General features: G+C 39.3%; 1 protein-coding gene and 1 long non-coding RNA gene across 3 annotated transcripts; both read right to left on the bottom strand.

Annotated features, from left to right (window-relative positions):
• Positions 1 to 14981: 14981 nt before the first annotated feature.
• LOC120291121 lies at positions 14982 to 15923 on the bottom strand. Of its 2 annotated transcripts, XR_005548964.1 has the most exons (4): positions 15816 to 15923; positions 15570 to 15709; positions 15194 to 15472; positions 14982 to 15110 (listed from the first exon to the last, which is right to left on the bottom strand). It is a non-coding gene; the product is annotated as an uncharacterized LOC120291121 (long non-coding RNA). The 2 variants fall into 2 exon arrangements; XR_005548963.1 differs by having other exon boundaries at positions 15570 to 15859.
• Positions 15924 to 18188: 2265 nt separating this feature from the next.
• Positions 18189 to 23806, bottom strand: LOC120291812 (glutamate receptor 2.7-like). Its single transcript, XM_039309554.1, has 5 exons — positions 23494 to 23806; positions 19927 to 21266; positions 19524 to 19836; positions 19027 to 19430; positions 18189 to 18888 (listed from the first exon to the last, which is right to left on the bottom strand). Exons 1-5 carry the CDS (start codon positions 23804 to 23806, stop codon positions 18478 to 18480), a joined length of 2781 nt encoding a protein of 926 aa, XP_039165488.1. The 3' UTR covers positions 18189 to 18477.
• Between the last annotated feature and the right edge of the window lie 509 nt (positions 23807 to 24315).

The raw sequence follows: 24315 nt of genomic DNA, 5'->3' as shown, positions 1-24315 counted from the left end.
ACATGAAATCTAACGATCGGCAAACACGCACTTAGTTGCACGCACTCACCGGTCCAACTATAGAGAATATTCTCTTTTTCTGTATTCTATAAAATATGAGTCTAATACACGACCTAGAAATCCCAAATATAAGCTTAAGCAGTAAAGAATTCGGAAAAAAGAAGAAGCCTAAAATAATGTGGAGATATGACACGAAATAGAAAAGTGCTCTGAGACATGCCTAAACAATTAATTTTGAGGGCCGAAGCGATTGCAAAATGTGTACTCAATTTGATATAGGTACAGTGCTCAGAACAAGCTTTTCAGATTGGGATTATGGGACTCGTAACTATTTCTAGATCAAAAGTTATGATCGTTTTTCTCACACATTTTGCGGATTGTTGTCCTGAACCCGTTTGCCGAACGATCCAAAAAGCCATTGGCAGTCGTATTTGCATTAATTTTGTTAGTTTTGTTTCTAAATTATTGTACTGGGAAAAATCTCTTTTACCTTCCTTCCCCGCTTTCCAACCCCACTGATGATTTCGTCCAATGAGACTTGCTGAAAGTATAGTTAGATGTTGCCATAAAATAAGCATATGACCCAAAGTGTTGTGGCCAATTATAAACCACCTAAACTTAATAAACTTCCATGATATATAGACGAAAATGCAGGGAAATTGCTAACTAAAGTCATCAGTTTAAGTCCAGTTTGGGTTTTGAATTTCTTGTCGATGTACAGGGAAAGCAGGCGAGCAGTTAAAAGATGAGTTCCATTACTTGCATCCTCTCTTTCGAATAAGAAAATTCTAGGAAAGAGCGTGCTTAATTTCGGGAAGAAAATATCAGACAATTTGCCTGATTGCATATCGGGAAGAAAATTCTAGGAAAGAGGGTTTATGTAGGGCGAGGAATTAGGATTTTATTTTCCTAATTTGGTACCTCCCATGTGCGCATCACATGTAAATTTCGGTCACCATAGGTCATCAATGGGCTTCGCCAAGCCATGCTTCCACGGGCTTGGTCAAGATAACTTTTTATTAAGCTCAGAACCTGCTTATTTTTAAACCCATTTAGCACCTGTCTAATTAGAATGCCATTTATGTGGGCCAAATGTTATTGAATGAAAAATGCTAATAATATGCAAATGCAAATTAACAATTTTTTAAAAAAGAATTTGGTCAAATCCTGATTTTCTCATACAATGAATGACTAAATGGGGTCGCTAAAATTTAGATGTTAATAATATATGATTTTGTAATCTTATACCTGTACATGGACATTTCACTAGTATGTACTATAATACTGAATTGGACAAACACATAAAATAAGCACTTATGAATTAGTTTAAACTTTGTTGTGAATCAGGCCTATAATACAGATAAATGCTATGTTTTCATTTGTTTATTAACTGGGAGATATCTCACTATATTTGTTTAGTAGACTCTCTATATTTTGTGTTTTACTATTCCATAGTGAAAAATCCTACAACACAAGTAAATGGACAGTGAAATGAAAAAGATTTCGTGTGGACTCGGCTATTTCCTCATTAAGTTCCGTCAAAGATACAAATTTTCTGAGAAATTGTTCACATTTATTGTTACTTTTGACTCCTACATGACTTGTATAATTGGCCTTTTTCGAGGAATTTTTGTCCTACTTAGTCGGTAGTAGCCGAGATGAAAATCAATGGACGATCTCAATTTAATTCCATTGCTCCGTTGCAAAAAATTGGATTGCTCAAGTACATGGACAATGAAACAAAAAGGACTCCGTGTGGACTGGAGTAACCGCGTGAACAAGTTTGAACTCAATTTCGTCGATGAGCGCCATGAAGGATACAAATTTCCCAATAAATTGTTGGCAATTATTATTACGATTTGTCCATGACATGACTCGCATAATTGGCTCATTCGACGAACCTTCACCCCAAGTAGTCAGTAACTTGGGTTAGAATTCCATGGACGAGTTTGGAAGGTGCGTCACAAATCATTTGATGTCTCCACATTGCGTGGAGAAAGATTAATGATCATGGATCATGAAGAAAAAATCATTTTGAGTAGAGCGAATTGACTTCTAAGTCATTATGGGTCACATAATATCAAACACTTCGTGGAAAGTCAACATTAATATATATGATATAACCCCTCACAAGAAGCTATGATGTGATGCTTTTGTACACATGGAATGAGCCACTCAACTTTCTAAGGTATAAAGATAGGTGATCAAATTTAGTTATGTACATACCTTTTCTTCACTTTACGAATATTTCTTCCCTCTCGTCTTTTATTTTTAAATATGAGGTTTTCTACTCAATACGATAATATAAGGATTTGTTTTGTAAAACTAAGGTTTTCACCCTACAGGGCAGGTCTTCGGGTACATGATGATCAAATTTACGCAAGTCTGCTCTTGTTGTTAGAGTGAAAAACCAAGAAGTTTATGGTATTAACCAACAATAAATCAATCTTACATCAATTTATGCTTTTTCAAGTTGGCACGTACTTCTTATTTTAGTTGAGAATCATCGAGTATCTCTTCTTTGGATACTAGATTAACTCCATCCCAAGCAGTCTCTTGATCAAGACAGACCTCCATATTAGAATAGACAAATTCATAAGAAATCACTACATGATGCATCGCATATACATCATATCGGAGACCCTACTTTTCTTAGTCTTAAATCTGAGTTGTTTCCGTCACTTGAACCAAGTTCCATCATCAGTTGTTTAAAACAATATGGAAATAGCAGCCAAAGAATGGTGGTATAAACAATCCGGGGGTTAAATAATTGTTAAGATTCTTCGTCCAAAATAAAAAAGAGAGAAATGTGAGCACCATCGTCGAATAACTTTTGCATACGGACAGGATTAAGGAAATTCGCTAGGAATTACTTCTCTGCATATCCTAATTGGCTTCTCCGGCGGGGTTAATTACATAAACCGAGAAAAATACCCGGCTTGGGATCCGCTCTCTTGCTTATTGAGATGCAAATGTCCTCTTGGACTATGAACTCTTCGGGGTTTGTCGGTACTTATTATTTTGTGTCTTGACCCTTCTTCCTTGAGTTCTTCTATTCAAAATTCTCGACAGTCGTAATCAAATCCTAATTCCTCACCCTACATAAACCCTCTTTCTCTTCAGATTTAGGATAAATGAACACTATATATGTCATACATACTAACCCAACAAATAAATTTTTATGCTACATATTTGTTGAGTATCTATATTGTTCCGTTGATGCTAATGGGACACCAATATCAATATATAGGCAATAAAACTTTTACTAACCTTCAAAAGCATCTATGTATGAAATTATATAAATTTAGAACCATATATTGAATGGTTGTCGCAACCTAACTCTCGATAGGGAGGAGAATAGGATTAAGGATATTGCCTAAAAGACGGGCCTCTAACCCATGATTGGGTTCTGGCTCTTCTAATCCCATACCTCGTGCAATGCTGGGTTTTTCATAAAAAACTTTCTAATGAGGAGTCACCACTAGTCTATTGAGGTCAGTTAGAAATTAAGTGTATATTTTACTTCATATGCAATCAAAGAATCTAGAGTCGGGAATTTGGTTACACTAGTTATTCCATCAGTGCTATTTCAATACCTAATCTTATTCATTTCAAGACTATTTTTGTCAAGCAATCTAAATTGATTTTACACCTATCCACTAATATGTTATGTAATCATGCAAGTGTATAATTATTAAAATAACAATCAGCAATCAAGATAACGTTAAATAAACTGCATTGGGAGAGCAATGATCTAACATTACCAAATAGGGGTATGTCATCTTTAACTAAGCTAAAGGGAAACCATAGTCAACATATTGAAAGTGCGGAATTGAAAGCATTCATTTTTAAGGACAATTGGAATCCTATGGTAAAGACGTAAGGGCTTATTCAAAGATTTTCACACATTTTAAGAGAAGGCTACCTGAAAAGACTACTTTTAAGCTATTTTGAGGAATTTGTAATTTATAATTTTTATTTTATTTTTTGGGATTTTCAGAATTTTCTATATATATATAGAATTTTTTGCATTTTTATAAGTTTTTATGATTTTCTAAATTAAAAAATGTATATTTTTGGAATTTTCAGTTAATTTTATTTTAATTTTTTAATATTTTGGTATTTTCTTTAATTCGAAAATAGGGACGAGCTGGGCCTCGGGGCTCGGTTCGATCATGGGCTGCAACAAGCCTATAGGTCGGGCTGAGGACAAAAAGGCCCCTACCTTAATTAGAAACGAAGCCAACTTTCTAATAAACAAGCCCAATCTGAATCTAACTATACTAAGCCCAGCCCGTACTAACTAGATCGAGCAAGTCCGAATCCATCAGCCTAAATAACCCGAATCTTATTAGACCAATTGAGGCCATGCCCTCTCTTCTTTTCTCCAAGCCATCTTCTTACTCTTTGCTCGGTACAAACTGAGAAGAGAGAGTCCACACACACGCCCATGGCCGGGGCTCACCACACCAGACCATGAAGAGACTCTACTCATCGTACTGGTACGACCATCGCCGGATCGTCATAGCAAGCGACTTCCAGCCACCGGACAGCCGTTCATCTCCACCACTATTCACACGGGGCTCACGCTCGCAGTCAAACCACAAATACAACGAAGATTCACAGGAATATGGCAAAGCACAAGACAAACGACAACCAAAATTCTGGGAGATTCAAACTTGGTAGAAATGAAATCTGACTAACAAATGTATTCAGTAATTCATAGAAACTTTATACCGGACACAGCGCATATATGAATCCGTAATATAAATCGGAATGTACGATTAAAACGAATGGTTTTAAGGTCTATACTAAATTCTACCTTGTGCATTTTATGGTCTACATAACTTTTATTTTTTGATGGTTTTGTGCTATTTTGAAACATTCGGGAACTAACCTGACTTTTCTCTTCCAATTGCTAAATGAATTCTAGGTCGATTAGTCTTTTCTCACCCACAACATCCTAAGAAATAGGAGTTCTACACTTTCAGCTATACAAAGCTTCAAAATGTATCATCTCAATGCTGAAATGATAGAGGTTGTTATATAAAAAAAAAAAAAAAAATCCTACGAAATGTAGATGTTCACCCCAAGGACCATCAAAGTCATTAACATAGGGTCTCGACACATCCTCTAACTTTTGGATTGTTCTCTTTGACTGTCCATTTGTTTATGGGTGAAAAGTTATACTGAAATTACGTTTAGTACCCAACGCTTCTTGTAAACTTTTCTAAAAGTTGGATACAAATCTAGGATCTTTGTAAAAAACAATGCTCACTAGGTCGTCATTTTTTCAAGTGAAAGGCCAAATCAACATGATAAAAAGTTTGGGATTTAGTTAGTCAATCAACAGTCACCCATATAGAGTATTCTTACTGCTTGGCATCCTTGGTAGACAAACAATAAAATCTATGGTGATATCCTCTCACATCCATTTAAGTATTTCGAGGGGATGCAACTATTCACCTAGTTTCTAATGCTCAATTTCCATATTCCAACAAACTGGATACTAATTGACAAATATTACATTATCATTCTTCTTGTAATCCACCAAAAGTATTCTCTTAAACAAAATACATTTCAGTGACCTTTGAATGAATTTATAATATGATGCTATGAGTTTCTTGCAATATCTCCTTTTTGAACTTTGAAACATTGGGAACACGCAACAAACCACGAAACGTCAAGAATATACTTGTCTCCCAACTTCTCCACCTTCTTTGATTTTCCTTTATATGCGATTCTTCATTTTATTTAGACTTGATTATGTCGATGAAACACCAATATGATGAACCAATACTTTCAAGTCCAACTTGCTGATATCCTCAATAATAGACTTCCAAGTAGTGAGTAAAGTCACGTCTAGAAGACTAATGATTTAAGGCATTTGCTACTATGTTTGCCTTGCTTGTATTAATGGACAAACAAATCATAATCTTTCACAAGCTTCAACCGTCTCTTCCATCTCATGTTCAATTCTTCTAGATTAAAAATGTACTTTAAGCTTTTGTGATCCATAAATACTTCACATTTCTCGCCATATGAGTAATACTGTCATGTGATTCCAACTATCTACATGCTCAATTTTATCATTTTGCATCACTAGAATCTTCAAATTCCCTTCCCTTTAAAAAAAAAAAATTCAATTTCTACATAGTCTCTGATATCTCCAAAGTTTGCCTAGCATTGGCATGTGGGCATGTTGGATGTTTTACGTGGTGAGCGTGTCGTTTGCTTAGCATTCACGCCTAATGGCGCTGACACCGACATCGGCGTCTACGGCAACATACAACCTAGGACATTTGAGGTGATCTATGATGTGCCCGGTGGACATGTTAGGTTTGGCGCCAAAGTGCTGTTCCCAAGATGAGCACGGTTGACTTAGGTCGCATTTAAATTGTTCGGAAGAAGAAGGAATCATTAAGTGTACGCTTTACAAGTAGTTGCTTAGGTTGAGGAATAACAATGACTGTCATTTTCTTTGTTAGCTCAAGTCGGTGATTGTATGATGTAGTGACTTTTGTGACTATCCGTTCTCCATTTGAAAGAAAGAAAGAGATGATACGTAAAATTATAACAGCACTGCCATTTTATTGTGCATTGTAGTGAAAGTTACACTGTCATTTCACGCAATAATGAAAGCTACTCACTTTCCCATAAAAAAGAGTTTTAAAAAATATGAAAAATTTCATAAAAAGAGTAGTGTATTCTAAGATTCACATATACTTAAAAGGTTCACGGCATTAAATAAAAATTATATCCAAGGCACTGAAAGCAGAAGAAAAAAAAGGAAAAAAAGTTCAAAAGTTCAAAAGCAGAAAATCTGATTTGAGTTGTTATATTCTGCATCCTTGACATCCATTACACTTCGCACCTTCCATATAGCACCAAAACGGTGAAATGCCAGAAGTAAGCTAACAACCATTAGAATCAAACTTACATTTTTTTTTGGGTGGTCCTACTATACTCCTATGCTAATTCTCGCTTTCAGACTTTTGCCTTGCCTTTTTACAGAGTGTGGGAGTCGAAACCTATACCTGAAACTAATTCATCCCCACCCCAACCCCTGAGAAGATCCATTCAAACCCCCCACTCCCCTTCCATGTTAAAAGGATCCTAATGGTTATCAAACTTACATTACATTATTATAATAAATTAAGTTTGTTTAGTCGCTTTATCTACTCATGTCACCGACACTTCATTGGCTCTCTATATTTCTTCGATCTGCAGATATCTTCAGCTATTTGGAATATTCAACTGTTATCAGGAAAATTAAAGAAAAGACCGGTAATTTCGGAATGTAAAGTTTTTTCAGGTAAAATTGTAATTGCCGTCTTCCTCTTTATCATGTTGCGCATAAACTCATTACTCACTGTGACAACAGCGTTCGGAAAACTGCTTAGAGATTTGCCAGTGTATTACACACTTCAGGGCCATTTACTATGAGGAAGATCTCATGTAAGTAGTTGCACCATGAGTCGAAAGTTTTCGTCTGAACACCCTCGAAGTGTCATGATTCTGGTTTCTTCACAAACATATCTGAGAAATTGGCTACGATGAATCCTGCAAAAATCTGACACGAAAAAGCCAGTGAGAATGTCCGAAACGGGCTTCGTCAAACATGCTTGCACCGACATCATACAATTGAAAAAGCAAAAGTTCAGCTTATAACTTCGGATTGTATCAAAGGTGACATGTGGGCAAGGAACATACACGTGCCTGGACGCATCCCACAATGTAAATTGCAGAGTAACGATGGCCGCGAACAAGCATGTCTGCCACCATTGCGAGGGGGATGGTCACGGACATGCCAAGTGTGGCAATCGTGGAGTTGTCCAAATGATCGATAGGGCCCTGTTTCAACAATTTTCGACATACCTCACGAAAGAATGGGGCCATTTATGGGTAGAAAGCACTAAGCAGTAGCTAATGTTGAGGACAAGAAAATGTGTGACCGCCGATTGGAATTTAGTGAAGTCTATTAGAACTTCTGAATTATTAGTAAAACGTCGTTTATCCATCTCCTACACAAGAAGCATACTGAACTTTATCTAAACCATATTTCAGCTGTGGTAAGTTTACCACCTTTCATGAAACAAGAATGAGCGAGACATACCAAAAGTAATCCAAAATAACACTCCCCACAAAGCCATTTAAAACCAAGGCTCCACCAACGGATGTTGATGGTGGGAAGCTAAAAGTTTCTATTATGGAAGCAGTACGAAAATGTGATGCATTGGGGAGACCCCTCAACTAAAATACATACTCATCCAGGAAAGATGTTTGAAGAGCCAAAACCGGAAGGGTGGGCTCTAAATTTTTTAGGCTCGAAATCGAATGCCAAACCTTATCAATTACTAAGGTGAGCGAGCCAAAACCGCAGCTTTATCTCAAATTTCGTGCCAATTAACTGTCAAAATAAACCCAGCTCAATGTTTTTATTGCAGAAGACTAGCGGAATAAGTTTGCTTCAGTTCTGTTTCTGCACACTGCACTAAACCCAGGCAGTTAAAGACAATGAAAAGAGAATTAAGGCAGTACTATGAAATCATGATTTCGAGGCAGACATTCACCTATGAGCAAGCCACTGCTGATAGAAGGGCGAAAATGTTCCCCCATCATTGCGTGCTTTTTGATCCTGGCAACAAGAAAAGAAGGTATAAGGAAAAATGTTGGAATGTATTAGGAAATCTTCTAGAATTTCTCCCTGATTATATTACGTGAATATATTACGTAATATTATGTGATTTGTTTTTAGATATTGATAGAGATTAGAGGCAACTTAGGATCGTTACCTAAATAGGTTTCTTACCTAATTTAGATTCTCTGTTCATGTATTTATACTCATTGTAATCACTCTATGAGAAATAAGAAAAACAGATTCTTTTCTTCATGGTATCAGAGCCCAAAGGTCCTTCATCTATTCACCTCGAGTAATTTTTTTTTTTTTCCGTTCGATCACTATGTCGGACGAATCATCAACCACCCAGTCTAACCCTCCATCACTTCTTACAAAGTCCACCGAACCTCATCCCATTCAGATCACTTCCATAAAGCTGAATGGTGATAATTTTTTCCGGTGGTCTCAATCCGTTCGAATGTATATACGGGGTAGAGGAAAAATTGGCTATCTGACTGGAGATAATGCAGAACCAGCGACAGATGACCCCACTTGGGCTGTCTGGGATGCAGAGAATTCATCGGTTATGACGTGGCTGACCAACTCCATGGAAGAAGATATCGGTACAAATTATCTGGGCTATTATACCGCAAAGGAACTCTGGGATGCGGTGTGTGAGATGTATTCAGATTTGGGTAATCAATCTCAAATCTACGAGTTAACCTTGAAGCTGGGGAAGATGCGACAAGGAGAGGAAACTGTCACAAAATACTTTCACTCTTTGAAACGTTTGTGGCAGGAGTTGGATGTATTCAATGATCATGAGTGGACGTGTATTGAAGATGGTAATCGATACAGGAAAATTGTAGAAGCAGAACGTATTTACGCTTTCCTAGCAGGGCTTAGAGATGAGTTTGATGAAGTACGTGGCAGAATACTTGCGAAGCAACCTCTTCCACCTATTGGAGAGGTCTTCTCAGAGGTTCGGAGAGAAGAAAGTAGACGGGGAATAATGCTGGGCAAGTCAGCTACCGGCGGAAAGGATGGATCATTGGAAGGTTCAGCATTGACTATATTTGAAGACAAGAAGGGCCATGTTCCTACAACAATAGTTTCCGAGGCAAATGTAAGCAAGATCCCCATTAACTTGCGAAGATCAGATGGGAAACCTCGTATTTGGTGTGATTTCTGCAACAAACCCCGTCATACACGGGAGACATGTTGGAGGATTCATGGCCGTCCAGCTTCTACAACTAGTGAAGCAAGGAGACCAACTTCATTCAGCCGTGATAATAAGTCTTCTCAGCGTATGTCTCCTACAGCTAATGAGGCCACTGCATTCTCTTTCAACAAAGAACAACTAAACCATCTTCTGCAGCTACTTCAGGTTGGATCCGTATCGGGTAATCCTACTGTTTCGATTGCCCACCAAGGTAGAAATCTAAATGCCCTCTCTTGTTGTTCACAATCTGTACCTTGGATCATTGATTCAGGGGCATCCGATCATATGACTAATATTCCATATTTGTTCAAATCCTATATTCCTTGTCCTAGCAACCAAAAAATTCGGATTGCCGATGGGAGTTTTTCATCTATTGCAGGCAAAGGATTAGTTCCACTTTCTGAGTCTATTAAACTTCATAATGTACTGCATGTTCCTAAGTTAGCCTGCAGCCTCTTGTCTGTTAGTAAACTTTCTAAAGAGTCTAATTGCCGTGTTGTCTTTTTTGCTTCCCATTGTGAGTTTGGGATCAGATCTCGGGAAGACGATTGGCAATGCTAAGATGAGGGATGGTCTCTACTATTTTGAAGAGTTTGTTTCTAATAAAAAAGCTCAGGCGTATGGAACTTTCAGTTCTTCCCCTGTTCAAGAACAAATAATGGTTTGGCACCATAGATTAGGCCATCCTAGCTTTGGATATTTGAAACATTTGTTTTCTCATTTGTTCAAAGATGTGGATGTTTCTTCACTACATTGTGACAATTGTCTTTTTTCTAAAAGTCATCGTACTCATTATAATCCAAAACAGTATCGTGCATCATCTCCCTTTTACTTAATCCATAGTGATGTTTGGGGTCCTTCACCCATGCCAACAAAAACCAGAAAACGATGGTTTGTTACCTTTATAGATGATCATACCCGTTTATGTTGGACATACTTAATGAGCGCCAAGTCTGAAGTTGAGTCATTGTTCAAAAATTTTTATCAAATGGTTATGACTCAATTCCGTACTACTATTAGTATTCTTCGTACTGATAATGGTACTGAATATTATAACCAATTTTTGGAGAGTTTTTTGACAGAAAAAGGCATCCTTCACCAGTCGACTTGCCGAACTACACCTCAACAGAATGGCATTGCTGAACGCAAAAATCGCCATCTCCTTGAAGTATCACGTGCTCTCTGTTTTTCAATGCATGTACCTAAATACTTATGGGGGGAAGCTGTGCTAACAGCGTCTTATCTAATTAATAGGTTGCCTACTCGGGTATTAAACTACACTACTCCCTTAAATTGTTTCAAAAAAGTGTACCCCACAGCTCGTATTTTTTCTGATATTCCTCTAAGGGTGTTTGGTTGCACTACATTTGTCCATCTCCCAATTCAGTGTCGATCTAAATTAGATCCTCGGGATGAAAAGTGTGTGTTTATAGGGTATGCACCTAATCAAAGAGGTTACAAGTGTTACAATCCACATACTGGTAAAACTCATATCACTATGGATGTAACTTTTCTTGAGTCACAACCGTTTTTTTTTCTAACAAATCTCTTCAGGGGGAGAATGGCGAAGTTAGTGAAGAGATTAATTCTCCTGTCCTTCCTACTCCTTTGTTTAAATCTTCGAGTTTGAAAACACCTTTGCCAAATCTTGATGTGTCAAGGATAGGGGGAGAAAAAGTTCAAGATCACAATGTGATCAACAAGCCCGAGCTTCAGGTTTATACTAGAAGGAAAACTCTTCAAATGTTGCAGATCAGAACTTTGTCTTGGAGCCTCATCTGTCTGCAGCCCCGAGAGATGATCTCTTGCCTTCGTCGTCAGGTGATCCTAGTAGTACTAATTTTCCCTCCATTCCTGTCTTAAATTCTGATACTAATGCTTCTAATCTTGATATGCCTATAGCTCTTAGAAAAGGAGTTAGATCATGTACTCAGCATCCTATATCAAAACATGTGTCATTCCAAAAGTTGTCTCATCATCATAGAGCATTTGTGTCAAATCTGTCTCACATATCTATTCCTAGAAATATCCATGAAGCTTTGAAGGATCCAAAGTGGAAGATGGCTGTTGAGGATGAAATGCTTGCACTTAAGAAGAATGGCACATGGAAGTTGGTTGATGCACCAGAAGGAAAAAAGATTGTTGGCTGTAAATGGGTATTTACTGTAAAATGTAAACCCGATGGGAGTGTTGAGCGATATAAAGCAAGGCTGGTGGCAAAGGGGTTCACTCAAACTTATGGAGTGGACTATCAGGAGACTTTTGCCCCAGTTGCCAAGATAAATTCTATTCGAATTTTACTATCTTTGGCCGCTGCATTTGATTGGCCCTTACATCAGTTAGACGTGAAGAATGCATTCTTGAATGGTGACTTGGAGGAAGAAGTATTTATGAGTTTACCACCAGGTTTTGCAGAAAGTGAAGGCAAAGTTTGTAGATTAAAAAAGTCGCTGTATGGACTTAAACAATCTCCAAGAGCGTGGTTTGAACGATTCGGGAAGGTGGTTAAAAGGTTTGGCTATCACCAAAGTCAAGGAGATCACACTCTATTCTATAAACACTCAAAGGAAGGTAAGCGTGCAATTCTAATCGTCTATGTTGATGATATAATATTGACTGGTGATGACAAAGTTGAGTTAGAAAGCTTGCGAGGTAAGTTGGCCGAGGAATTTGAAGTTAAGGATTTGGGTGTCTTGAAATATTTTCTTGGAATAGAATTTGCGAGATCAAAAAAGGGCATTTTTATAAATCAACGCAAATATGTTCTTGATCTGCTCAAAGAGACAGGTCTATTAGGATGTAAAGCGGCGAGACCCCGTGGAACCAAATATGAAGCTTGAACTTGCCAAGGCTGAAGAAGTAATAGACCGAGAAAGGTATCAAAGGCTTGTTGGTCGACTTATTTACTTATCTCATACTCGACCTGATATATCGTTTGCTGTAAGTATGGTGAGCCAGTTCATGCACTCACCAGGGCCAAGGCATTTTGAAGCAGTATATAGAATTCTACACTACTTGAAGAGAAGTCCTGGTAAGGGTCTAATGTTTGAAAAACATGGACATCTGGAAATTGAGGTGTTCACAGATGCAGATTGGGCTGGAAGCAATATGGATAGGAGATCTACTTCAGGCTACTGCACATTTGTTGGTGGTAATTTAGTCACCTGGAAGAGTAAAAAACAGAGTGTGGTGGCAAGAAGCAGTGCTGAAGCTGAATTTCGGTCAGTAGCACATGGTGTATGCGAAGTTATGTGGATTAAAGGTATGGTAGATGAACTACAAATTCCAAGTTCCATACCAATGAAAGTATATTGCGACAATAAGGCAGCAATTGCAATTGCTCATAATCCCGTGTTACATGAACGGACAAAGCATGTGGAAGTTGATAAACACTTCATCAAAGAAAAACTTGATAGCGGACTAATTTGTATGCCGTATATTTCAAGTGATGATCAGGTTGCTGACATTCTGACCAAGGGATTACATAGAAGGCAATTCATTCATCTAGTGAACAAGCTGTCTATGGAAGACATCTTCAAGCCAGCTTGAGGGGGAGTGTTGGAATGTATTAGGAAATCTTCTAGAATTTCTCCCTGATTATATTACGTGAATATATTACGTAATATTATGTGATTTGTTTTTAGATATTGATAGAGATTAGAGGCAACTTAGGATCGTTACCTAAATAGGTTTCTTACCTAATTTAGATTCTCTGTTCATGTATTTATACTCATTGTAATCACTCTATGAGAAATAAGAAAAACAGATTCTTTTCTTCAAAAAACTTACAAAATATATCACACAAGCATTGTCAATATCTTAATTTTCCCGATGATATCTCTGGAAATTTCATTAATTGTGAAAGATTAATTGTGAAAGATCGCAAAGATTCGAGGAGATCCTATTTGATTGGGATTTGCTTGGCCAAATAGAGCTCAGCCCAATTCGACTCTAGACTGTGCATCTCTCTCTAGGGGTGAGCGGTTCCCGGTTCCTTACAGTTCCAACCGGAACCTGGAACCTACCCTCGGGCACAGGTTCCTCATTTTTGGAACCTCGGAACCTACCCGTCGAGAACCAAGAACTGGAACCTACCCTGTCACGGGTTCCGTGGTCGGTTCCAGTTCCAATGTGTTCTTTTTTTCTTTTTTTTTTCATTTTCAGATTTGAACTATAACAAAAAGGAAATAGACAAACCAAAGAGAAACCAAGTAGACTAAGAAAAGCTCTTAAGATAAGCTCTCATCAAGCACTATATCATCCACAAGTAAACAGAACCCAAAGAAACCTTTTGCAATAAAAAAAACAACTGTAAATAGTTTCTGAAGCAAGAGATTTGACTCTCCAATCCCAACATAAAGAATTACCACATAGGTAAATGAAAAGGACAGATCACATCCAGCAATGAAGAAGGAGGGCAGTAACCTTGCCAAAAGGCCACAGGAACATAGATTTTCAAGTTTACAGGTGAAAATCTAGTTAAGAAAGATGCATATATTCAATGACTTCCTTTTCTCCCAATATTATGTAATCTCAACATATGGGAAAAGTAAAAGTTATTGTAAAAGAGGAAATTTGGTGTCATTCAATATTATCGATTGTTGTGAGGCAATGACAAATGAAATTTACAAATTCAGCATTAAGCAAGTTAGCTAATTAAAGTTGGATAACATCTTGGGACGGACCTTGTTGAGATAATTCATTTGGGTAACTACAAATGTAGCCACCACCAACATAAAGAACCAAGTCTCCGGAATAGATCAACTGATTCTTCCCCTCAAAAGTCAACTTCAAAGAAGTCCCATGGGCTTTCACACTCATCACCTGCAGATAGATCATACAACTTATGAAAACGAGAAAGAAAAAATACCCATATGCAGAAGTAATTTAGACATGTCCCCACAACAATTATTGTAACTCATTAACTTTGTTTTGACAGGACAAAATGAATCAGAAAAGAATACAATTTGTCCCCTGGTGATGAGCCTCCCGCACCCCGAATCAATGATCTACCTAAAGCTAACGATGCAAGGTCAACTCTTGTGTTTAAGTGGAGCTTCCAACAATTTGGTTGGCGTAAATACACTAAAGTAGGTTGGAAGGAAGAAAAATCCCAAAAGATGCAGAAGCAGTTGATTTACCGAGAGAGAGCCCATTAATGAGCGGATGCCGGTGTAAACTAGCACATCCGTGTGCCCACATCTAGGTGAAAAATGGAAACCAGGATGAACACCAACATGATTACCAAGTCGACGTAAAGCAGAAAAGCTGAAAAAGATATGTAAATGCAGTCAGTTATCAGCAAATCAGCGATCGTATAAAGAACACATAAACCAGGCCTGAAGACTGACCTGTTTGAGTCGCCATAATCCATATTTCTTGAACAGAAGTAATGGGACTTTCTTGCGGTGCGTGGATGACAATTATGACAAAACCGACAATGCACATCACACAGCCCAACATCCCTAGCTTGTGTAGTTTCTCCTTCAAGATGAAGTGCGCCAGCACAGCACTAGCCAATTGATCCAAAGTATAGTAACGACTCGGTTAAGGGATGCCCAGAAACTGAAGCATAAGGTTAATGGGTCAATTTCTTGGCTTCTTCTATATTATGATTATCACTTTGTTTCCTATAAAAAGAACGCAACATAAAGCAAAATAAGCCATTTTAAAACTAACTATCGAAGCCAAAAAAGCAATGCACATGCTCTGAGTTCATTAGATAACCTCGACTTCAGTGGTTAGAATCGATTTAGCGAGCTCTTCAAACCGTAGCATTACCGGCATTGTTCTCCTCGATAAAGCTAATAGTGGAGTTTATAAACAGTGACTATGCCTATGAAATCTTGCCAATCTGGAGGCTTGCCCTGCAAAGGAAGAATCAGAAACAAATGGATACCATCTTTCACAAAAACTCAAATTTTACCCTAAAACAGAAAGAGAGACAGAACAGTAGAAGAAAAATTCACCAACCCCTCCATTCGTAAGTGCAATGGCCATGATAGCAGCAAGCTCCATGACCCGGGACGGGGGATTCCACATGAACCCCAAGAACTTCGAGGGTGTCGAGGGAGGTTGGGCGGCGTGAGCACGCGGCGGCGCGACGGCGAAGAAGACACGAGTCTCATGGCACCAACGGCGGCACGGACGGCGCGACGAAGACGGCAGCGGTCGCGGCTCAACCCACGGCCAAGGGGGGAAGAGATCGGTTTTGGCGGAGGCGGTGGCGGTTCTGAGCAATGACGGCCTGGACGGCCGAGAGAGCGGTGGCAAGAGATGGTGACAGTGGCTTGGGTACAGCGGCGGTGGCTCACGGCGGTGAGGGGCGGCGCGAACGGCGCGACAACTCGTTGGGCTCAACGGCGAGACGGCTTGTCGGACGAGCGTGGGGCGGCGGGGTGGTGGTGGTGGTTCGGTGGCCAAGAGGTGGTGGTGGTGAGTAGAGCGTGAGGCGGCAATGTGGTGGTGGGTGAAGCAACAGCGAGCAAGAGGAAAGGAAGAAGAAGAAGAAGAAGAAGAAGAAGAGAAGAAGGGGGGGGTTTCGGCCGAGAGAGGGGGAAAGAGGAGAGAGAAGAAAAGAAAAAAAGTTGGGGGGGGCCAGGAAGTGACGTGAGAGGAAAAAGTGGAGAAAAGAAAGAGAGAGAGAAAAAGAAAGGGGAAGAGGGGGGAATCACGTGGGGGAAAAAGAGAAATAATGTGTTATAGGATTATTATTTTTTTTAATAACTTTGACTGGTTCTGGTTCTGCCGGTTCCGGGAACCGGAACCGAAACCTGCGGTTCGGTTCTCCGGTTCTCGGTTCTATCCGGGAACTACGCTCACCCCTATCTCTCTTTACACCTGAAATTCTTATGCCACATGGCACCTCCTCATTCGCCCAAACGTCACCGTATCGCAAAATCTTAGGGAAGAAATGACTTAACCTTTTGCCATATTTGGAGACCGGGGCTGGCGGCTATAAGAGGACAAAAGAGAGCTTTTTCTTATTTAATATAAAAAAGAGAGGTCTGGGCGTTCACAAAGAAGAGCTCTCTCGCGCAAAGGGGAAAAGAAGAAGAAGAGAAAACACGTCTTGGTTTTCCTGTCGGCGCCTTAATGACCTCCTGCCGGTATCCTCCCTCTTCACAATTTTCTCTCTCCTGCTTCCCGGCATTTCCAGTGAGTCTCGTTGGTTGTTTGGCTCGAGCCTCTCTACCTAAGGATCTCGGCTCGGACACCTTGCGAAGCGGCTAGCAATAGTTTGATTTGTCTCGAACTCGCCCTCTAGCCACCATCTTCGAGCCAGGTAGGGACCTCCGAGATTACACGCTCACCCCTGCGGATCCTTTTGCTCTGCTCCATTCTGTTTTACGGATGAGCCGAGCTCACTTTCTTTGGTTCTCGAGTGTTTTGTGTCCAACTAAGTTGATTTATTTGATGTCGAGCATTTCCTTGTTTGGGTCTAGGTCTGGGTTCAAGGCCTAAAAAGTGGTCAGCACCTTCCATCTATTCTCACTATATGTTTGACGAAAATCCCAAACCAAGTTCGTGCATCCGTGTCTTCGGTTTTTTTGTTGCTCTGAGTATAAATTTGGGTTACGCTAGAGAAATTCCATCATGTGTCGAGTTTGATTTCAGTCAGATTTCTTTGTTACCGAGACTAAATCTAAACCCACGTCCTTATTGTTCTTTATTATTGCTCTTTTTTTGACGTGTTCTTGTGACTGTCAATGGTAATTACCAGCGAGAGAAGTTCAAGGTGATGGTGGTAAATCGTTGGTCTGGATGTCAATCTACATATTTGTTCGTGATAGTTTGGTTTGCCATATCTATTTTGGTCCTTTTCGCTGTGGTTGCGGTATGGACTGGAATGACCCGGTCCGACGAGGGCAGAGATTGGTCGTTGGAGTTAGAGAGCTTGAACAAGGAGTGGCTCCTAAGAAACTTCTAGGATGGCAAAGGGACCAGAAATGAACCAAACTATACACCAAATAGGGGGAAGGCCTTATAGCGACCCGGTTTGACAAGGGCAAGGCAAAAACAGGAAAACCAAATGAACTGAACCGAATCAGGTTTTCAGTTCGGGTCGGGTTAGGCTTGGATTCGGATTCGGATTCGCACCTATCAGTTCGGATTTTCAAGAAAGCCGGACCATTGACTAATGACCATTCAAACCTATTCTACTAGGCTCATACTATACAGATAGATATTAGTTTGAGAAATCATGTTTTATTACTAAGTTCAGATACTTTGCGGAACATAATCAAAATAACAATAAACACTATCATAACCGATTACATTACAAGAGAAGCTAATACCTTCGTATCCACCCTGGGTTTATATTCTTTGATTAGACAATAAGCAGTATTAATGGCAGACCTTACGTGAGAAGGGAATGAGGGGGAATATATTGTCATCTTAATGTACAAACTTCAACTACTCAAGGATTATAAATTTAGTATCTAAGGTTCTAGAGGTATGTATCTCTCTCAATTGACCTTGGCAGATCTCGACGTTTATCACTATCTCTGGCCATCCTTTGTCTACACAATCAGAAAGTCCTTGTTCTGCAGATAGTGTGCCCTGCTCATTGGTTAAAACTTTGTTGATTTAATTGGAGTCGCTGGATGGACTTTTGGGGGAAGGAATTTTTTTTTCAAGTTTCAACTGCTGCAACCTCAATGCTACCATCATCCATACTGCTATCTCTAAATGTGTCTTTCCTAAAAGTATGGGAATTGAGGTCTCTTTGGTAAAATCTTCTTCCCAGTACAACAATTTTACCCCAAAATGAACCTGAAGAACTTGTTACTTCATGCCAATTCCTTTTGATGAACATGACCATGAAAATGAGGAGAGCTAAAACTGCAGCAACTCCAACGGTCAAGAATAGGCCCCAGAAACTGTCAAGACCTAAGCTGTTGGAAGAAGCCGAGGAAATTGAATTCGGGCAGTTGGTTTTTGGTGTAAGCCACATGTTTTCGATTTCCGTCATTTTACGCCCTTCAGTTAAATTGAGGATTGCTTGTGAAATATCCGGTACTAGTGGAGACCCTTTGGGGAAAACCTATAAACCAAAAGAAGCATTTTTAATCAAAGAAATAACGATTAATCTAAGTAATTGAAAAGTTTGAGGGGCTTCGACCAAAAATAAAAAAGTTTTGAGGGTTTTATTTTTTGGCTAAAATATAGGAAAAAAACTTACGAAGCCAAATCCAGCAGTTTTAAATGCTGGGATCATTTTATATTTGTTGCAATATTGAGAAAGAACCAGTTTCATGTAGGGGACTTGGTCGAATGCTGCTGCGATCCCGCCCTTTGTACTTCCATTGGAAAGAAGCGCATTGCATTCTTCAGGAGAGCGATACGATATAAGTCTGGAATCATCGAACTTCATTTGCTTTAGCATTCCTAAAACAAAAGAGCCTTGTTTGTATCCCACATTTTCTCCACTCTTTAGGAGTTGATCTATATCAGTCACAGTTGGTTGAAGATTTTTCACCACCAAAAGAGAGCTCAAACTTGCCGTATAACTTTGCGTTAGTGTAAGTACCACGAAAACCCACACGATCACAACAAATCTCGCTAGGTTGCTAAGTACTCTCTCCCCTACAATCCAAATTAAGGGTAAGCCTGTAAATTCTCCGACAATGATATGTAAATTGTAATATTCAATTGATCTATAAAAGTGAGGACAAGTACTTTGTGCGAAGATCATAGTTGAAAAGGAAAACCAGAAGCTCGTTCCAACTTGATGCTTGGCCGGACCCCTGAAATCTTCGTTAATCCGATGTTCGAGAATCCACACGACCAATGCTATAAATACAAAGAAGCATATGGTGGTTAGCCAAAGGTCCCAAGTAAGTGGCTTCAAGAAAACCCAAGCATTCTTGCGCTTGTTGTCCTTGTACGGCACGACCATCACACCCCCCGATTCGGAGTATGGTAAGGTGAAGTCCACATATAATGATCTATTCGCAATTATCGTCGTATCACCCACCACTGCATCATAATTCTGTTCCAATAAAAGAAAGGGAAACGTTTTCTTTGTCAACCCCTTTATAGCACACTAAGTTTCAACATCTAATGCAATAAGTTATCTCACCTGGTAAAAAACTTGATCGATCATGTCATTGTAATTGCCAGCGCTACTTCCGTTAGGCAAGGCAAACGGAATAAGGTCGTAAGCCACAGCATAAGGCAATTTTTCTATCACGGCTTGAAAGACGTCAATACAGAATCCAGTGACTTGGAATGTATTCGTGATAGGATCTCGAGTCACCATCACGAATTGATTGAAACCGTTCTTCACGGGAACTAAGATTTTCAACCTCTTCCCTTTCATGGGAATCTCCCAACCCTTAGGAATAGAGGTTGAATTTCCTGACCACATTACCGCTTTGAGATTACTCTTAGAAGTGGAATATTTGCTTGTATTCAATGAATTCAAATCTCTCAGCAGCCCATTTTCTAGCGTCCAAAACCCAATCCCTCTTGCTGCATTGCCATTGATATTAACAATCTGGAACACCGACAACTCTAATTGCCCATCGACGAGGCTAAAATTTCCGGCGAGGCCCATGAATTTTGAATTGGCTAGTTCTTGGAGAAGTCCCTGACCATTTTGAGAGACCCCAATAGTGCCGAGATCTGTTCCATCTGTTGAAGCATTCAATATCTGGAAGGCAAAATTTGTCGTACCCATTTCCTCGATAGCCATTGCCAGAGCCCAAGTAGCGTCATAAGCCCAGTATCCGAAAATGTTCAATGTAGGATTAAGGACAGATTGATGGTCTTGTGGGAATTTCGTCTTCCATCGGGCCATGAAGTTGTCCAGGTTTGGCGTGTCCGGGACATAAGTCGTAATGCCCAATACTCCTTGCATCGAACTTGCGACAACAGATGAATCCACAGAACTCAATAGGTCAGTAATTCCCCTAGTCAAGATCCACACATAACCTTCGTTCATCATTCCCACCTCTTTTGCTTTGGCAAATAGCCGAGAACCAAAGCTAGGTAACACGTGCATAATGAAGACCCTTGTTTGCATCGTCATTAATTTGTAGAGTTCCCGCAGAATTTGATCGTCCGTCGCTGAAGGAGAAATGGGGCTCCTATAGGGCACTCGCGTGTTGACTTCTTCCAAAGCTTCGGTAAGAGAGGGTATAATACCTGCTCCGAACTCGTTGTCCACGTATATGAGGACCGCTTCTTTCCAGCCAAAAGCTTGAATGACTGCGCTTATGGCATTCACTTGGGACGAGTCAATTTGCGCGGCTCGAAGGAAGTATGGACTCCGAAGAGAACTACGGGGAGGAGTAGTGGCAGAAAAAGAGACGACGGGCACATGAGATTTGTCTCCGAGGTGAATGAGGAAGTCTGCTTGCGCTGAACCTTGAGGGCCTATTATAGCTTGGACTTGCTTATTCTTTATCAGATCAAGTGCTGCACGGGTGAACCAGAAAATACGGTGAAACAATAATAATAAGTCAGATAATAATATAAATTCTTAGTGGAAAAGGCATAGTATTGATCAGAACTCAACTAAAACTTGATGCAATATCATAAAAAATAGAAATGTTTAAGAAAAAGGAAACATAGGAAGTTGAAGTTGGGAAAGAACTCGTACTTGATATTATTTAAACAGTATGTATATACTAATAATTAAAACCTCTCCATTTTCTCCGTTCATTATAGTGATATTGACCCGTGTTAATAAAATGTTTATGAAGTTGAATGTATCACTGGAGTTTTTTTCATTATGACTAGACTCCTAATTCAACATGTCCTTGAGATGATACAATGTAAATTGCTCCAACACGGGTAAGTGAAACCTCTTATTTTCAAGTATATATGAAATTATACTCATGAAACATAGTCGAACCTTCCCATTTGGATCTAACGTAATTTCAGACATGATGAACAGTTGTGTGAAAATGCAAAAGTTATTAATGTCAAGAAAGTGCACTTTAATTAAGCAAACTGCAGATTCATGAAATTAATTGTACTACGTGGAGGGAATCAAGGCCGCGCCTCCATTTTTTACCAACTGAAACCACCTCATGAGGTTGTTGAAAGATTTAATTTATTAAGCATAGTGCAGGCATTCGGTTGCCGCCTTAGATGTCGTTTGGCATATGATATTGCAAACCAAGCATAAACTAATTCTTTCGAAAGAAGTAATGTCAAGAACAAAACAGGAGGATAAAATGGCCCAGGACGATCGAGCTGATTCTTTTTCATCGTTAAGTTGACCTCTTTATCTCATGCCATTTGAAAATTCCACTCTGGAATCCAAGCCCCAAGTCTATGAATTTTATGAGGACAGACCTTTGTGATGTATATGATATATGTCAAGCCTCTCAACATCCATATTAAACTCCTTTCATTTATTGACAATTATTTGGTTGAACTTCAAACCTGAGTTGTTTTATTTGACCATCAAAACACCATTTCCCGGAAATAATTAATCGCTGATTCAACTCGATACCAAATCGTTATGCATGGCTCAACTGGAAAAAAATAGTATAATTATGTAGAGATATGTTCTATGTACATTTTTTCCCAAAGATAAATTTTTAATTTTCTTTATCAACCATCTCCGCAAAAACAATTATATTTCTAACCCGAAAAGCACAATAATGTTAGGCTCTTTTTCCGAAACTGTAGCTATATAGCATGTGTCTTTAGTGAGATGATTTCTAATAGGGTTCACTTATCATATACATGTAGACATAATTTTATAAATTTTTACTACACTTACGCGGGCGAGAGTCACAGGAGAGTTTTATACTCTTCAAGAATAGAGCAAGCAATAGTAGTCCAATATTTCCCCATCCAAGATTATAAACAAGAATCCTGTTCGCACGACTTTATCAAGATGAAACTTTGTATCCACAAATTTATGTACATCTGTTTATTTTGGGGCAATATGAGATGATAGAGAAGGTGGACTTTTCTCTGTTGAATCTTTAAGTTCAACTTCATGTCATCTTTGATCCTCTCATAAGATGATAAGGACTTCATTTTCACGATAATAAAAAGCCCTTCTAATATATTGCAGTCATTAAATTTGAAAGGGGGAAAGAAAATCATAAACAAGGCAGCTAAGAGAGTGAGTACAGATTGGTGACAAAGAGTTCGTGAGGATGAGGAAAAATCTTGGTCTCTTTCTTTTTTGGTAAACTTAAGCTTGGTCGTTCCTTCATGGAGCTTTGGAAATTGTTGCTTGAACAATCACTGCTACGAGAATGCATATTGCTTTGAATGGAACACTCAAATGTCGTTGTGTCTTTGAAAACTTAGCTGGGGATTCTTTTCACTTTTCAAATATATAGAAGCTGAAATTTCCATTTGATTTCCAAATATGTCGTTGAGAACAATAATTGGTTTCTTCTTGCATCACACAAACAGATGCATATAATAGTTTATGCTCTTCCGCAATATGTGTATTAACACAAGACCAACCCCTTCGAAGTTCGAGCAGAGATTTAGCCCCATAAAATTCGGTACAAAAAAAAGACTAACCAAAACAATCTTCAACACGATCAACAGAAGTACAAAAATGCTAACCCAAAAGCTGGTGCCATTGTATATTTCTAGTCAAGCATCGCGACCAATCAGTATGTTAGAGAGAGAGAGAGAGAGAGAGAGAGAGAGAGAGAGAGAGAACCTGCAGCAGCGGTGGCAACCTCATCTCGTTTGGAGTCTCTAACGTTGAGGACGAGCCTAGTCTTGTAGGAAGGGTTGGAACTATAAAAATCAGAGAGAGACATGTTAATGCGGGTCAATCCCATCTGACCCACCTGCGTCTCCAGATCAAGGATCACCCCAACGTTCACCGCGATCGTTGTTGGATTGCTGTTGTTGCTTCCCTGCGCCACTGCTGGGTGAGTGCCATTGCTCAAGGTGACGACAATCGGGAAAAGGGAGAGAGCCAAAAATAGGAGCTTTTCAGCATCGAACGAGATTCTTGGAGGAATCATTGAAATGGGGCGTGGTGGGGCGTGGGTGGTTGGACGATATTATAATGACTACGATGTATTTAGAAGAGCTTCGAAAAGAGCTTTGAAAAAGTAAGACAAAGCATGGAAAGCTTCTATTCAAGGATTGCTGGGCATGCACGTGACCTCCAGCAGTACTAATAGTTCATGGTTTTTTCTAACTTCTTTCATACTCCTATAGTCTTTCGTAGAAAGTTCATATAGCCTTGTCTATTCTTCAGTAAGCCCAAACATCTATCTCCTTCCTCTATTATACGGAGAAGTCCAGATAGCTCTGTTTGAAAGGTTTCCATAGTTGGTTATCATGCTAAAATTAGGATAATTTGTTTCCTCCGTATTATTGATTTTCTAGTCTCATTTTTCTTAATACTTTTTCTATCTCACCTATACCAACGACCACCAACCTTCCATTCGAAGTTTTTTTCACCACATTGGCTCGCCCATCCGGCATACTAAACAATAATAAAGTAACTAGAGTTATATTTTCCTTT

This window comes from Eucalyptus grandis, chromosome 3 (assembly GCF_016545825.1).
Source record: "Eucalyptus grandis isolate ANBG69807.140 chromosome 3, ASM1654582v1, whole genome shotgun sequence".
NCBI lineage: Eukaryota > Viridiplantae > Streptophyta > Magnoliopsida > Myrtales > Myrtaceae > Eucalyptus > Eucalyptus grandis.
Note: the sequence above shows the minus strand (reverse complement) of the source record. Positions and strands in the feature narration are given on the sequence as shown.